The sequence below is a fragment of the Nematolebias whitei genome, chromosome 11, assembly GCF_014905685.2.
Source record: "Nematolebias whitei isolate Nwh7 chromosome 11, NemWhi1, whole genome shotgun sequence".
NCBI classification, from domain to species: domain Eukaryota; kingdom Metazoa; phylum Chordata; class Actinopteri; order Cyprinodontiformes; family Rivulidae; genus Nematolebias; species Nematolebias whitei.
In genome coordinates, this window is record NC_056508.1 from 22,291,076 (window position 1) to 22,309,414 (window position 18,339).

The 18,339-nt window shown below is 35.8% G+C and overlaps 1 protein-coding gene across 1 annotated transcript in view; it reads left to right on the forward strand.

Moving 5' to 3' along the window:
• The window catches only part of LOC119416665 (metabotropic glutamate receptor 4-like), a 186,047-nt gene extending 171,916 nt beyond the window's left edge, over nucleotides 1-14,131 (forward strand). Inside the window, exons 7-10 of the mRNA XM_037683850.1 lie at nucleotides 713-849; nucleotides 2,433-3,368; nucleotides 8,925-9,171; nucleotides 13,403-14,131. Coding sequence (XP_037539778.1) covers nucleotides 713-849; nucleotides 2,433-3,368; nucleotides 8,925-9,171; nucleotides 13,403-13,452 — 1,370 coding nt within the window. The 3' untranslated portion in view covers nucleotides 13,453-14,131. The remainder of the gene's footprint in view (nucleotides 1-712; nucleotides 850-2,432; nucleotides 3,369-8,924; nucleotides 9,172-13,402) is intronic.
• The last annotated feature ends 4,208 nt before the right edge of the window (nucleotides 14,132-18,339 follow it).

The window sequence follows — 18,339 nt, forward strand, 5'->3', positions numbered from 1 at the left end:
TATATATATATATATATATATATATATATATATATATATATATATATAATGTGTATATATATATATACGTATATATATATAATGTATATATATATTTCTTCTTTCCATTTTTTAACATGTTTAATTTCTGACAGCTCAAAGGTTGTTTGCATCGTAGGAGAAGAAAAAGTAAATGAACATTTTAAAACACCCATTTGTGGATGTTTTTATTTATCTTTTCCAAAGAGAAGCTTCACTAATTCCATGATATTCTTTTCCCTTTTAAGACAGTTTTTTTATTTTTATTTTTTTATTTGTGAGTCTCATGAGGGAATTGTAAGTCAGCTCAAAAACACAGAAAGCAGAAACATGCAAGAGAGCTCAAAGCAGTGATTTCAATAAGTGCTGTCATTTGTTAGCACTTTGAGTGGACGGGTTGTTAATATCTGGTCATGAAGTCGTAAGCAGGATGAAAGAGTGTGAAAGGATGCAAACATACAGAGACAGCAGCCTCGGCTCTCTAATCACCAGGACAACGTGTGTCAGCATCTATTCAGCAGCTATCATTATTAGCACCAAGCTGAAGTCTTCTTGTAACTTCCTTTCATCTTGTCACAACTTGAGAATAAGACCAAGACATTTACTTTCATTGTTCATTCTGTGCTTCAGCTTTCAGTTTACCACTTGTTCTCAAAAAACCAAAACATTTTCTTATTTTCTTTCATATTTTTAGGAATTGCTGGCATCCCAGTGGTCTTCAATGTGAATGGTGATGCTCCAGGTCGTTATGAAATCTACCAGTACCAGATCAGAAACAACAACACAGAATACAAGATCATTGGACACTGGACAGACCAGCTCCACTTAGATGTAAGATTCTGGTATTTTATACTGTATCATTTGATTTTTGATCATAATATACATTTTTTTTGTACTAATATTTGTAACTACTGGCTACTTCTGCATTTGGGAAAAAAGCCAAGGTAAAACAATTCATAAATTAGTTGAACGTATTTAAACAACATAAAACACCATATATAAAAATGATTTAAATTATTTCAGCTTATCTTTTTTGGAGTTGTGTGCAAGGCTAGAAATGTTTGGAAAATGTTTTCAGCATTTTGAAATAAAATTTAAATAAGGACTTTTAAAGTCACATGCAAATGTATTTTCTGCCAGTTGCGCTAACGAACCTTCTAATCTTGCTTCCACTATAGACTGTGTGACACTTAAAGCATCCATTGAAGCACATATAAAAGTTTAGTGTACATATTGTTTTTATGTAACTCTTTACACTTAATAAAACATATTTCTTCTGTCTTTCTTAAAGAACAACAATCCGACAGAAAATGTGAGAATTTTTAGGCAATTAAACACTTTTAGAGAAAAGAATGGTGTAAATACAATAGACATTATTTTTAAATTAAACTCTGATTATCTTTGGGAGATTATTCCATGTAGACAATCAAAGTTGGTTTGTGCAGCAGTATCTTTAACAACTAAATTGGTGAAAATAGGAACAGCAATTAAACCATTGAGCACACAGTCAACATGCATAGAAACTTACGAAGATAGTTATTCTAATATAATTAAAATTAAATTAAAATCATGCATTATATCATTTAAATCCCCTTAGTTTAACATTTGCATGTACTAATTATTCACATATACATAACAAACATGTTTTTTTTTACATGGACCATTTATTTAAATGGACCAAGTACATATTTTGAAGTGGTGAAAATTCCTTGGTCTTAACATTTTTTAAGTTTCATCATCAATAAGCTCAAAAGTGTTCTTATGTTGGCGCTGCTCACTGTAATTATTGTACCAGAGACATTGATGTCAGGTTATTTTCCTTGAACTCTTAATTATGTCAGTACATTTTTACAAGACAGTTGTTTTGTGAATATAGTGTATATGAGGACATCATATTTGTTATGCACACAATAATATGATTTTTTTTAAAATTCATATTAATACAAAACAAACTTGTGACACAACAACACAGACAATAAATATTTCAATAAATACTGTGTTCAACCTCCAGTGCTAAGTGCATGTTAGTACTAAGTACTCTTAGTACTAAGTACTAACTTGTAAGAAATAAAGAAGATTTGTTTTAAACTTCACAGTTTAAAAATGTAACTTGACAAACAGACTGTTTTACTATCATATAAATGTTTCCTCCTTGAGTCACTTTAAGTGTTCAAAGTGATAAGATATCTTTATAAATTAAAAACTCTTGTGCTTTGTCCCCACAAATCTGTACATGCAGCATTTTGAGCTTTATGTCATTTGTTTTGTTGACTCATATAGTATTAATATAACTACATATTTCAGATGTAAAAAAAATACCCCTAAGGCATAAGAAACAGAAAAAGATAAGGCTGAAACACCTTTGTTGTCAGTATACTGAACATTTCTCTCCGGTTGTACATTTTTCTCCTCAGATCAGTGAGATGCAGTGGCCTGGTGGAACACAGGAAGTCCCCTCCTCCATCTGCAGCCAACCCTGTCGTCCCGGCCAGCGTAAGAAGATAGTGAAGGGAATTCCATGTTGCTGGCACTGTGAGAACTGCGATGGTTACCAGTATCAGGCAGATACTTACACCTGCAAGATGTGCCGCTATGATTTGCGGCCCAATGAAAATCACACTGAATGTGTTCCTATTCCCATTGTGAAGCTGGAGTGGAGCTCACCATGGGCAGTCATCCCTGTCCTAATTGCCTTGTTGGGGATCATAGCCACTCTGCTGGTGGTTGCTACCTTTGTACGCTACAATGACACGCCCATTGTCAAGGCATCTGGTAGAGAACTGAGCTATGTGCTGCTTACTGGTATCTTTCTGTGCTATGCTACAACATTCCTCATGATCTCGACTCCAGACGTGTTTGTGTGCTCCCTGCGAAGGATTTTCCTTGGCCTGGGCATGAGCATAAGCTACGCAGCACTTCTCACCAAGACAAATCGTATCTACAGGATTTTCGAGCAGGGCAAAATGTCAGTCAGTGCTCCTCGATTTATCTCGCCGGCCTCCCAGCTAGTCATCACTTTCAGTTTGATTTCAGTGCAGCTGCTTGGAGTGTGCATCTGGTTTGGTGTGGATCCGTCACAAGCCATCATCGACTATGAGGACCAGCGTACAGCCAATCCTGAAATGGCCCGAGGTGTCCTCAAATGTGATATTTCCGACCTGTCTCTGATCTGTCTGCTGGGTTACAGCATGCTCCTAATGGTTACCTGCACAGTCTATGCCATCAAAACCAGAGGAGTTCCAGAGACGTTCAACGAGGCCAAGCCTATTGGCTTCACCATGTACACCACCTGCATTGTATGGCTAGCCTTCATCCCAATTTTCTTTGGGACTTCACAATCAGCAGAAAAGGTAACCATTCTACTTTAACTCTGATGAGGGCAACCAAAACATGTTTACCCCATCCTGACAGTGTTTTAGATCTCTACACAGATGTCAGTATGTTTAAATTCACAGAAAGTAAAGTTTGTTACATGTATTTCAGCATACTGGATGTAACCTTGATTTTGACCCACAGCTGAAAAGCAAAAGACAGCCAATATGTTTTTGTCTCTTTGTTATAACTCAGTTATAACAACTATATCTCAGTCAAATTTTTAGAAATTGAGCTAAAATTTGGTATGTTAGTAGCAGAAAGTTATCCTCAGCACAACTACTTAATACTATACAATAAGATCTTTAAATCAAACGTTGGCTTTAACTATAGAATTCAAACATTTTGTCTGTAGTAAAATATGTACTGAATGACTGAACAGATCAAACAAAAATTCCATCCATCAAATCAATCAATCAATCAATCAACCATTTTATGCCACTTAAACTTGGATGGGGTCATGGAGGCAACAGGGTCATGGAGAAATTCCAAACAGCCTTTTCTCCTCTTATTTTTACATCTAAAATTGATTTACGTGTAAAGTAAACCCAGTTCAAAATGGTTACCTTTGCTAATTGACCAGAGCCAAAACAAAAAAGGCCAGTATGGTCAATTTTATGAACAAGAAGCTAAGCACTGATGAGGCTGTGACTGAGAATACATCTCCAAGACATAACCTGAGGGCTAACACATTGTGTGAGATCTTACTATATTCATTGAGTTTGAGCTTAACCAAAACAACTTTTACTCCATCATTTCTTAACATTAAATGATCTCAGTTTAAACCTCTACGCAACGTGATGATTCGTATTCCTTCATAAAAATGCTGGGATTGTAATATAAATAATGATATAAATATGTGAGCCTAACTGTACAGAAATTTGTCATTTATTTTATTTTTTTCCCCCCAAAGTATCAGCCACTTGTGTTTGTGGATGTCACTATGATTTGTCCTAAGCTGATGGGCTTTTTGTGCTCACCGAGGGGATTACAAGGCTGTTAGACTCAGCTTGTGAGGATAAGTCACTCATCTCATGTTTGCCTAAATATGATTTCTTTACTTGTGTTTCGATGTCTGTGTTTGATTTAACTTCACTGAGTGGAAATTCTGAGTCGACAATCACTGCACATTCTTGCTGGCAGACATAGTTAATGCATGTTTGTGAAGTAGGGTAACATTACTGTAGCTCTTGGTGTTGTCATTTGAAAATGAATCAAAAATTACCACCTACAAGTGCTAAATTTGAGGTTGTGCAACACAGACGTATTTTTAAAAGCAGAGACAAGAAAAGTCAAATTACTACGGCAGTAGAAGCATCAGGAGCTCTGCACAAAAACAAACTTAATAGCAGCCATTAGACTGTCAGCACCACAAATGAAAGTGTGGCAGAAAGAATATTTTTGGATGAGTTTGCATTGACATCTTGTGCAAGTGAAATATTACAAACATGCAGGAACAGATGTGAGCATTTGCATTTAGCAACATATTAAATGGCATTCATGAAGAACAGAGCAAGGCAGAATTTATTCGAACAAATCTGACAATGTCGCAGAGCTTGTCTTCTTTTCATGAAATTTTGTTTATATACACATACATATTTAAATGTTTGCCAGCTAAAACATACATAACATATTAAAGCATATCGTATTTTCCGCCGTACGTGTCGCACTGCGCTATAAATCGCATCAGTCCAAATATGTCAAAAAAAGTGAAAAAATCCCTAATCTTGTCGCTTCGCCGTATACATCGCATCTATTATATGTCACCGCTGACACATCGCGTTTGTTACGCGTCACCGCTGACAACACCGAAAATGTGGACTGAACACAGAAATGTAGGATGGTGTCGTGCCAAAAATCAATGGGTTGCCAAATGGCATCTGCGGGAGCATGCATGGGAGGACTTTAATAAGAATTTAACGAGATTAACACTTAAAAACAATTATTTATTTGTTCGAAATTATAGTAAATGTGTGTCTCAGTCTAACTTTTGCTTAATAAATAAATGCACTTTGTCAAATCAGCTGCATTTCAAAACCCGATTCACGTAAGTGAGAACACAGAGCAACGAGCCGCTGTTCATTTCTTCAAAATTTAACAAGATAAACACTTAAAAGCAATTATTTATTTGCTCGACTTCATAGTAAAGGTGTGTCTCAGTCTAATGTTTGATTAATAAAAGGACTTTAACGCTCAAATCAGCTGTATTTCAAAAGTATTTGCTGCCTCGGTGCTCCAGGAGCACACAGAGGAAAAAAAGGAAGGATGAACGCTGCTCGTTTCTTCAAAATTTATTAAGAAAAGAACCTAAAACAATTATTGGTTTTCTCAAAGTTATAGCAAAAGTGTGTCTCAGTCTAACATTTGCTTAATAAATGCACTTTAATGGACAAATTAGTTGCATTTTGCCAGGGTGGTGCAGCTGGTTTGAAGGTTGCTCTAAGCAGGGATCAGAACAAAGGTGGCAGTATATGGCAAGCCAATTGTGTCATTAACAGCTGGTGAAGACTCTCAGCCATTCAGGACATGGTAAATTCAAAAAAGTCCAAGACAAAAACAATAAAGTATAATAAATAAATTCCAGATGTTTTTGTGTTGAACTTTTTTGAATTTGTCATAATAGCCACTTTTACCTATTACACCATACAACGGCATGCCTTACTGCTACTACTACTCTGCTGCCATCTAGTGGCTGAAAATGGTACTGTTCAATTTTTTTATAGTCAGAATTAATGAAAACGGTCACATCTCAGCCAACAATTGGTTTAAAAATATGGGAAAAAATCCATAAATATGCGGCTTTGGACTTACTAGTCACAGGACATGCAAATTATGCAAAAAAAAAAAAAACTGACTTATAAGCCAAAAAATACAGTACTTCAATTTTTATTTTTTTTTTAACAGTGGGTTGTGGTAGTTTTTTTTTTTTTTAATCTTAGCAGCAGTAGACCGCATTCAGCATAATCTTTGTTTTGAGAACAAGGATGAATTTTCAACGGAATTTGAATTCAGCTTTTCATGTGAATCTTATAGTTGGGGCAAAATAAGAGCAAGTTAGTTCAAGTGTCTGTCAATGTTAATGCTTGCTTGTGTAGAAAACAATAACTTTCTTAAAAATAATAAAGTTATAAAATTTTAAAACACACGGCACAGTGGAGTAGAGGTTAGAGCTGTTGCCTCAAAGCAAACACATTGCAAATTAGCCTCTGACCTGCGGTTATGAGGTTAGTTTAGTTGGGTATTTGTTTAAGGTTACATGAGGTTATGTCCAATTTACATGCTCTCCTTGTGCATGCATGGGCTTACTCCAGGTATTCTGGTTTCCTCCCACAGATGTAAAACATGTTGGGTTAATTGGTAAGTCAAAATTATCCCAAAATGTGAAAACAGTTGTTTGTCTATGTGGCTCTGTGATGGCCTTACAACCTATTTAGCGTGCACCTCGCCTCTGGCACAGTGACCGCTGTAGCTATAGGCACAAGTTCCCTTAGAAAAGCAAGTAAAGGCACTGGATGGATGGATGGATGTTCTCAAACAACTATAACCTCTTGGGTCATGAGCATTTCTTTGGTGGGCGTGATTAATATAATCTTGATTAATTAGTAGTACCTCAATAAAACAGGCAAAAACAATGTTTTTTAACTTTTAGTAGTTTGGAATAAAATCTTATAGTGCAGATAATGTTAATGTCCTCAATAGAGGGTAAAGGCATCAGGAGGATACAATTTTTAAACTAGTTTTAAATTTTAAGTTGCGAAAATGTACTTATCTTAATGCCTTTGTTATGTTATACTCCTATTTGCCCATTGACTGCTAGAGATAGGCCCTGTAAACCCATAAACCTGCCATACTAAAGTAATTTCTGAACAGCTGCTGCGATATTGTTTTATGTCACTAATATTAAATACAATGGCCTGAATCAAAAGGAAATTGCTCGTCACCAGTAGCAGATAGTCTGATAAATGAGACAGCAGTGATTGGCAGCAGTTCATTGTTAAAACAGGTCTCTCTTGTAAATGAGTCCTCGTGACTCAGTGACACTAACCTGTGCATAAAGGTTGAATGAAGTTATTGTGGAACATATTCCCAAACACAGTGTAACTAGGGAACACATTGAATTTGTTTTTAATCAAACAAATTATTATTTTTCTTCAGAGTTTTCATATGTTTCTTTTTTGAAATACCACAGCAATGTCCCAAAGTTTAAAATTCACACAACAAGATACGGTCAAAGTTTTATTTTTTAATCATATGTTTAAAAGTTAGCAATGTTTAGAATGTTTAAGCCATGTAGGTATGGAAAACAACAGCTAGAAAAATAAATTTCTCTTCACAGAAATGCATAGAGGCATCCCTTGTCCAATTTTTCTGAATGAGGACTGTCAACAGAAGCAGTGGTGCATTCAGGAATGTTCATAATGATTTTTGACCCTTCTTCTTTTGCTTCAATGTGCCAAAGGAGCACTGTAGCCATCATTTCAGCACTTCAGGAAAAATTTATGGCAGCAAGGCCGATGAAGGTGGACAAGGGTCTGGGCTCCCCTCAGAGACCAGTTCCACTCTGTACTCCAGAGGGCTAGTAATATTGTTCCGAACTCACCCCAGGGCAAGTGTAATCTTCTCAGGAGATTGCAGCACTCGCCCTCTATCACTAAAAGAGGCTCATGTGCTGTTTGAGGTATGATCGAATACAGGACTTTATCACTTCCATCTTCCACTGACATAGCTTTTTTTTTCTAACCTAACATGGTCTTAGGGGGCTCAATTTTTGAACAGCTTCTCAACAGATTTTACTTTTTTTTTTTTTTACATCAGCATAGATATGTGATTCTCAAAGTTGAGTTTGGTTGTGAACCCTAAAGAAAAACCTGTGAAAATGTGTCTTTAGTTTATTAAAACAATTAAAACCAGTTGCTAATTGAGTATTGGTAATATATATATATATATTTTTAGAAAATAATACAAACACCAATTAGGGTTGTAAATGTGCATGTATTTACCAAACTACAGTATTTATTAGTACCGAACATCACAAGACTGATGTCTGGTGTGGGTACAGGGAACCAGATGAAGAGTACACCAGTTATAGGTGATCACTCCCATCTTAAAGCAGACTCACAGTTTCATTAGTAGTTTCTTTAAAGCATGTCTGCATTTCCATTCAATACTTTGTTTATCAACTTCAGAAAAGGAGGCAAATCAACAAAACATTTATTTATCTTCTTTTTGAAATTTGTTGACTGAGGTTTCTTTACGTTAGATTTTTTTTGTGACAATTATGTACTGTTCAAAATGTTTTTTTGCATAAATGTTGTGATTTAAGTAGAAGCATTATCCTTAAGTGCGATTATAACTTGAGTCTTAATTTGTGTGCTCAACATACATAACTGCATCGGAGCTATATATTTTCCATGTGAACAGGAACTGAGAAACAAAACTTTCCATACTGTGTGCTCAATTTACCCTCTAAAACCTTGAATATCAGTGCCTCTTTGACAATTGATGATCTTTGGTCTCCGCTGTCTGTTCCTCAGATGTATATCCAGACTACAACTCTGACTATCTCTGTCAGTCTCAGTGCATCCGTCTCTCTGGGAATGCTCTACATGCCCAAGGTCTACGTGGTTCTGTTCCATCCGGAGCAGAACGTGCCTAAACGCAAGCGCAGCCTCAAAGCTGTGGTTACTGCAGCCACGATGTCCAACAAGTTCAACCCCAAAGGAGGCCTGAGGCCAAATGGAGAGGCCAAGTCTGAACTCTGTGAAAGTCTGGAAACACAAGGTCTGTACCAAATCTCTTGTTGCAACAACGAGAATACAAAGGAGCTGGTTTTATGCCGTAATGTGACGTGTTCTTTTGCTAATATAGAAAGAGAATACATGTGTGGTTGTTTTAGCTGGACCTAATTGATTTATCCCCTCAAGCAGCACAGGAAATTAGAAAGTGACATGCAAGTGTTTAAAAAAGGAAGAACTTGAGCCTTTGCTTTATTGCCAACGGAGCAAAGTTAAAGCATGGGCTTCTTTACTATAAGATTTATATCAGATGACATTTAGAACGGTGGCAGTGTCATAGTAGCCATGCAAGAAGCAGTAATCTACGTTCTTCAAAATCATTTTAGAAATACAAAAAAAAAAAAAACACAACTAGCTTTTTTTCTGTTCTCTGTTTCTGAACATAACAAGAAAGTTTTATTTTCACAAACTGTCACAAAATTTGAGAACCAAAAGGCGTGACAGCGTGCCCACAATGTTCTGATTTGAAAAGGCAGAAAGAAGAGGATGCTTCAATCTCAAAGATAATGTGTATGAGTAGGCAGTCTCTGCGTGGGGGCAAGCTTAAATCCTATCAAGCAGGCCCATATGGTGTGATGGCTGAATGTTTGATTTTATATCTGACAAGTTGAACTGTATACAGTGATGCGTATTAGATCTTCAAAAGCCGTTCCTTTTTGTGTGTAAGAACATAGTTGTTCCATCTTACCCAAATATAAAACCCATTGTATTGACAGTGATTCTCATTTTCTGGTTTGAACTTCATATCTAACAACTGCTTTTTGTGCTTATGTGTCAGACTATGTTGAGGGAGGGGAGCCTTGTGATGGGCTTTAGACTCCCAGGTAACTGAATCAGACCATGACTCTACCCTTTGTATTACCCATGACCACTTTTTGTTTCTCCTGTTAATTTCCTCTAATGTTCACCTCCTTTAACACCTTTGCCTGTTGATGCAACTCACAAAGCATCGTGAGAAATGCAGCACCCTGAATGTCACGAGGCAGTAATCACATGCTCAAATAACCACCCTTGACCAACACACTGTACAGTGGAGAGACAATATTTGTGGATGGTGCTTAAAAATGACCAATCAGCACCGCATAGGCTGTTAATGTGGAAAGCTGACAACACTGAGCCTGAGTGTACAAGACAAGCGATAGCTATGTGTCGCTTGTAATTTGTTTCCCTGTTGACAAAAAGAGAAATTTGTGGTAATGAGACAACAACAACAATACGAACGAACAGGAAAAGACAGATGGGTCTGCCAGCTCCAATTCTTTCTGGACCATCTATTCTTTATCTTGGCCTCGCAGCGCATATATATTCAAATAAGGTTCATTTATCAATGCTTTATAGGAACAGACACTTTTGATAAAATGGAAGGAGTACCACCTCCCATTTCCACATCCAATATGGCACTGACAGAAATACAGAAGAGTTTACGGAAGAAAACAAATCTTCTTCAGAACTCTTTCGCCCCAGCTCAGGAGTTTCTGCTGCCTTTCTATTCCTATTCATCCCTTGTGACATTTTCAATCAGTCAGTGCTGCTGTAGGCAGATTGGTAGATTGGTATTGTGATTACCACCACTGAGCATGCTCACTGAGGACAGTTTTATTTCAAAATATGACACACTCACTGACCCTTGCACATAAAGTGTGTGCACTTCAGAATGCCATACTGTACAAACAGGTAGAGGTGGGGTAGGTGGGACGTTTATGGTCAGTGCGGTCTATTCACTGTTTTTGTTCAAATGATAACTAATACATTATAAACTAAAAAAGTAAAAAAATAAAGTTTACTGTGCTTAAAGTCAACAGTGCCAATCAGATAATGTGTTGACTATTTATCACCTACTACCAAAGGCAAACGGGCAATAATGTTTTTGCCCATTTCTGTGTTCATTAATTTCTTGTGTTAGCAAAAAATCCCTTGAACCAAACCAGTGGATGGATTTTTTTATTTTTTTTAGAAGTAAAATCATTAGATGCACTTCTACAACTGGTTAACTTTAAGAGTCAGTTGCATTCAAGATTGCTGCCACAGCAAAATAACCTTAGATAAAACAAATAAGGTATAAACTCAACCAGTGTTGCAGATATTAAGCAACAATTTGGTGTGGTAGTAGCTGAACATCATCTACAAACCCTAAAACTTTAGCATCAGCTGTTGTTGTCCATGCTTGTTAGCATAATGTTTAATGAACCAGAGAATATATTTTACTGAAACTCTCAAAAAACTATAAATTTGATGTACAGGTACATCAAAAAACATGCATGTTAGTCTGCCTTCAGGCCCAGGCCTCCCTTGCAAAAGAGATCTGTGATCTCAATGGGATTTGCCTAGTTAAATAAAGGTTAATAATAATAATAATAATAATAATAATAATAATATTAATAATAATAATAATAAATATAAACATCGACAACTGGTTGACTTTTGAAGACAACTCAATTCAAGATGGCCACCACAGCTAATTAACATTTTCCAACAGTGATATGGCTAAAACTCAGGCAGTTTTACAGGTTTGGAGCTAAAATGCGGTGTGAATGATTCCCAACACGTACACGAACACATCTCATGAGAAAGGTAATCAGTTTAAAACGTTGGCATGAAAGGCAGTTGGTGTTATGCATTCAATCAGGAAATGCTAGGCCTTTAATCCTTATTTCCTTCTTATACCAGGACAGTTTTATCATTAAACTGGGCGATCCACTGACTGCTGCATGCTTTGCTTGGTGCACAAAGAACCCTGTCTTTGCATGTGATGAAAGACTTGCATTTGAATGGCTGTTAGATTTAACATTACTGCTCTTATCTGCTTCGTGCCTCATTATTATGCAATTAAATGCAAAATATTAAGAGTGAAAAAACTCTTTTGTGAATGTTGCCGTAACAATTACACACACTGGCCTCATCAGCGATGCCAGTGTGTGCCAGTAACTTTGATCCCAACTGCACTGAAGTCAAAGTTTAGCAAGATATATTGTTGAATTGTGTGCAATGTTGTAACAATTATAGCAACAGTTAAGATATTTATTTATATTAGTTGATTCACTTTAAAATAAAAGCATTTACTTGGTCTTAATAACTGTTTTTGCTTTGTTTTTGTTTTTTTGTTGTTTTTCATTCATAAGTAAATACATTTTAAAATGCTTCTTCTACATTTTTGTATGTTAGTATTTTGGAATTGGTTAAAACACATGTTCAATCTAAAAGTTGCACCTGAAATTTCAAGTTTGAACTTTAACTTATAAAGAAAATCACCACTCTTTTAGGCAATAAAATAATATCTGATTTGACAAATTGAGTTAGCTTGTCAAAAATATACTCAGTAATATCTGTTAAATTGAAATTATCATTGTAATGTATGTCTTTGATTTGGCACATACGTTAAGTTGCACACTGAATTATCCTTTTTTATGACACTAATATTTCACCTGCTGATAACAAATCTCATGGTATTCTGTAATTAAAAATGAAAGTCATAATTGGTTTTCCCTTCCACAGAAATATTTTCTTTACAAGTTTACACCTGTAACTTTTGACTAAATACTCAAATGTGTTTATGGAAAGCAGTTGATTTACTGAACAAGTTTTAAAGAATGATGATGTTTGACTGTCACAAAACATTTTCTAAAATATAAATTCAAACTTTTATTTCAGAAAGCAAAAATAAATACATTAAAATAAAGTTCTAATTTATGAACGGACTGTAGAGCAATAAAATAAATCCTGATTAAAAGGATATACAGTATATATCTATATATATATCTATATATATATATATGTATCTCTCTCTCTCTCTCTCTCTATATATATATATATATATATATATATATATATATATATATATATTTTTTTTTTTTTTATATTTTTTTTTTTTGCTAATTCTATTTTGTAGATTGGTGGTAAATATGACAGTAATTTTGTTTGTTTGCTTATTTTTAACAGTCTCCACAAATCTGAAGTCCTCAGCTTCACAACAATGTTTCCATTTCTAATTTTATTAGCTGCAGTAGCAGGGAATATTTTTGTAATTGTTTTTTTACTTTATTACCCTGGTATCACAATTAGTTTCGCCTGCGCTTGGTTAATTAATTCATCTATAAATAGAGTCTCATAATAATCTGAATTCCTACAATGTGGATTTCAGAGATTACTCTTTCATGCCTCTTAGAGGCTCTCTTGTTGCATTTTTAACTCTTTGCTTCTTTCTACACCCTCACTTACAGCGCTGGCCTCGAAGCAGACGTACATAAGCTACAGTAACCATGCCATCTAAGACAAGGAGGAACTTTGGGAGAGGACCAAAGGCCTGCTGCAGTTGGAGTCACCTGTTCTGAGGGATATACAGGAGGCCTGTCGAGCTACTATGACAGAGAACACTGATGTAGAAACGAAGGAAAACAATCATTTTTGAAGGATGCCGGTTTTTGTCACGAGAATAAGGCCTGAATGCCAAATTAATGAATAGAGAAGCGAGACGAAAGACGTAAAAGAGCTGGGACAGGTAATTTTCCTCTTCCCACCCATTATGAGACACAAGCAAGCAGCGACCAGTGATGTTTACAAAGCCTGGACGGACCACTTGGATTTGACAGTTTGTTTTCTGAAGCATTTGGACACAATTTCAGTTCTATCTATGGCTGAATCATCTCATTTCAGCAAAACCAGGGAGTGTGTTCAGTTTTCTTTTGTCAAATGCAGTTTGCAAGTGGATCGAGTATAGAGTCATGGTCATACTATTTTTGGTTTCAGTTCTTAGTGGAGTTGAAGCTTCAGTACTTTTCAAACTGTACATGCCTTACTACAGTACACTCAGTATTCCTTCATAAAACAACCACACATGAAACGCGGATAACTAAAGCAGCAGGGATTGTTCCGGTTGTTTTATAAATGTTTCATAATGATGATGACTATCATCTTCTTGGCAAAATCTACTGTACAGTCCCAGTGCATGCTTATGGGAGCATCACGTGTACTGTGCTGTGTTATCAACGTCTATGGAATGCAACATGTGTCATGTTTGTCATTCACCGTAAAGATGTCATTTGGAATGCCTTGGGTTTCATTCAGCTGGAAAGAGTACACATAAAGAACCAAGCTGCGCTCGTACTGTCATTAAATGTCTCAACATTACACATCATAAGAATCAGCAAGGGCCTGGAGACCTAATAATGCATATTTTCAACGACCTATTTTTTTATTGGACATTATTTATCTCACACTTTTTGAAGCTTTGGTTAAGTAGGGTTCTCACTTTTGAAATTTAACATCTGTACCATTAAACATTATTAACAATGTTGGATATTATCTTAGGCCCTGTCTACACTACTTCAAATGATTTTTTTTTTTTCCGTGTTTACGAAAAATTATCTGCCACATGATTCTTATAGAACCACATACATACCAATACCATGCCACTAGGTGGCAAGAATGTCCACGTTTATGCAATATCAGTCTACAGTATGCACCTCTGAAACTTGGTTTTAAGATAATATTTATAGTTTCCTTTCAATTACCTTTTAAGCAAATGATTAAAGTTTATTTGGTACAGAATCAAGTTAAATACAGAAGCAGCAAAAGCAATAAAAATGACTCAAATTTTGTGGTTTCTACGGCACAAACTGATAGTGAGCACACACTGAATAGACAGTTCGCTTAATATTTATGAAAAGCTTTGAATCAAGTCCACACAGAATCATAATCAAATAAATTGTAAACATTTTGTAAATATATTTTTTAAAGTGACTGATCGACATAGGCACCAGCATCCATGTGCCCCAGAATGGAAAAGTGGGTAAGGAAAATGGATGGATTGTTAAAAGTCACAGTTGTCCCTAAAACTTTCCTTGCCCTGGATCTTTCAGAGTGGGGTTCTGGGTGCATGTTATCTCCATGAATCCATGGGTTTTCCAGGTACTCCAGTTTCCTCCCACAGACCAAAATCATGCATGTTAGACTGACTGGTAACTCTAAATTGTCTCTAGGTGTAAGTGAGAGAGTGAATGGTTGTTTGTCTCATTTGTCTCAATGTGTCCCTGTGATGGACTGGAGACCTGTCCAGGGTGTCCCCGCCTCTCTCACAGTGATTGCTGGATATGGACACCAGTGGCTCCCATTACCCGAAAAGGAAGAAGTGGGTAAAAGACGATGGATGGATGGATGGATGGATGGATGGATGGATGGATGGATGGATGGATGGATGGATGGATGGATGGAATATTAGTTGATCCACACGATCAGGGTGAAGCACCCTCACAGAGTGTTTGCTGCAGTTTGTGCTGGAGCTGCTGCAGCTCGCTTCCAGAACAGCAGGTGTAGCTAAAAGACAAAAACAGACCACTAAACAAAACGAAACGACCTGAAAAAGATTTGGCCACAAATAAAGTGGAGACAGGGTATCCATTTTCATACATGGTTAACTCTACCTTTCTTTAAATATTCATTTTAATGTTTTGCTAATTTTTTAGCTTGTCCTTGTAGGCATAAACGCACTTGAAAACATTTTATTTGAATGTTAAAATATACAATTTTATTGTTACAGTCTATAATAGATGAATGGATCCAGATAAAATTCATAAACTGCACTGGTTCACTGCTACAGTTGCATCATTGACGAGCGTGTTCTGTGAAAGAGTATTAATTGCGCAATCTTAAGATCTCTGTCTAAATCTTAGTCCTACATCATTATTAAAAATTGTTTTACCTGTGATAAACTTTGTCAGATTTGATGTAATGGAATCAATAGTTGTTATCAAATTACTTTAAAAAGCAGTGTTGATCTAACTGTAATTAAGGCTATCAATGCCTGCACTGTGGTGGCCATCTTTAATTGATGTGATATCACAACACAGTCAATCTAAGATGTACATCCGTTGATTACTTCCTGAGAATTTCATTAAAATCCATCCAGTGGTTCATATATTTTTCCAAGACAACATAAAAAATAAAAACACGTGCACACAAAAATAGCACAATAGAGATTAAAAAAAAAAAGAACTCCACTTTGGAAAGAATTAGGAAGTTCTCACCAAAAACTCTGCATTTAAATAAGTGCAAATGCAGCAGAAAATCTGTTTATCAAATATTTGGAGTAGTGTGAACAGTGCCACCGAGACGATGACTGCACCCCACTTTCCTGGCAGCAAACACTGCTTATTTACACAGGCATGTCCACAGTTATTGATAAATTGATCAGGAAACCCAAAATCTAAGATGTCAGTTTCATCTCAGAGCAATCAAGTGCATTTCTGAACACTGGAAATTAAATAAATTAAATTAACGTATGTCAGTATTGCTTTAAATCTCTAGAGATGATAACTGCCTCCAATTTACATCTACCCCTAAAATAATATTTGTTTTCATATCAGAAATAATTTTCCTGCTTGATAAACTGGAGTGTTTTCATTTGGTTCCTCATCCACACCAGATCGCTGCTGGCATTCTTTTCATTTTTCCTGTTTTTTGTGTTAACCCCACTTTTTTTCTTTTTATTCTTGATTCTGTTCAAACTCAAATCCGAATCGAAATTGAAAAATGGTTTATTGATGTGTAAACAGCTTTTCTGTCTTTAGTCACACGTATTGGTCATAAATAATATTTCTAGAATTTGTTTCATTAAATGTTTATCTCCAACAATGTAAACGTCTGTATGTTGCATGTCAGAACCCATTACAAGTCATCAGGAGAATATGGGAGAAAGGCCCTACGTCCAAAACGAATACTACTACAGAGGAATATAAATAATTAATAGATTCAGCTTCAACAAACCTGAGCTGGTGCCGCAAATGTTTTCTCATCATTTGATCAAGTATTGTTTGTGGGATTGTTTGTGATTGTGAAAACGATAAATTACAGCTTTTTCTCTGGCACAGCCTCTTTTATTTTTCTACAACACTGTGTGTGTTAAAACATAGAATATGTAAGTGCTGGCAGAAATTAAATGGCAAGTTATTGTATGTTAATAAAATGGACTGATGTCTGCTTTATGTACTGAATTATAAAAGAAAAAAAATACATATTAAAAAAGTTACAGTGCCTGGATATTTAAGAATTATCTATATGGGGAAAAAAATCTAAATGTGATGAGCATGTTCATTTTTTTATACAAAATGTTTCTAATAAAATACTGTTTTGCTAACACTGTGTGGTCACTTCTTGAGATGGGCTTCATCACTGATCTAGAAAGACAAAATAAAAAAACTGAAAAATGCTTTCTCTTCTTATTACCTTTAGGAAAAGTTGTTGGAGGTGTGACCTAAACAGTATTTTGGATTCTCTAAAATATCCGTTTATATATTTTTACCTTCATGAAGGTTATATATTTTAGAAATTTGCATTAAAAACTACAGGATGGATAAGAACTCCTTCATGGTGCATGAAGACTCCACTTCATGACCTATTAGAACAAGGCTGGATCACGGCAAATTTGAAAAATCTCTGTTAGTGGGTTGGAAGAAATCTTGCAGTGCATTTGCTACATTCTTCCTGGTGTTTTCTGCCTCGGGGAATTTTTTTCTGCACTCACCCTGGTACAATTCTCTCTGACCTCATCAGGATGCTGCTTTGTTGTGGAGGATCACACCACGCGGGTCCACAGATATGATATCTGTGTTAGGTTGTTTCCATGTGTAGCCTTTCGTGACCTTTGGCTTACATTCACCTTTCCAGCAACTTTTCTGTGTGAAAGTTTATTATTTTCTGACAGAATACTTTTTTTTTTTTTGATAAGTTGTTTACATTCTGAGATTTCACACCCTCAGGACATCTCATTAGTGGAGACAGATTGTTTTTATGCCTCTTGCTAACACTTGTAAAAACACACGATTTATGCAGAACTTAAAAGTGTTTATTTGATTGCGAAAATTTTTTGAAATGTGAAATATTCGTGTTGATGATTTTTAGGTGTGTGGGGGTGGGGGGCATTTTTAATGAAAAGCCATTGAAATAGTTTAATAAAGACCACAGGGCTTGACAAGAAAAGATGCTGCTTACAAAATAACATGAGGACTATGACCAAAAAAAAAAAATAAATCAGACCAGAATTCACATTTCCTGATTCCCATCTTGGAAGGTTTTGGAACGCAAAACAAAGCCTTGATGCTTGATCAGACTTAAAAGTGGGAGTTTTTTTCATGGAAATTAAAGTAACAAGAACTTAAGAGAA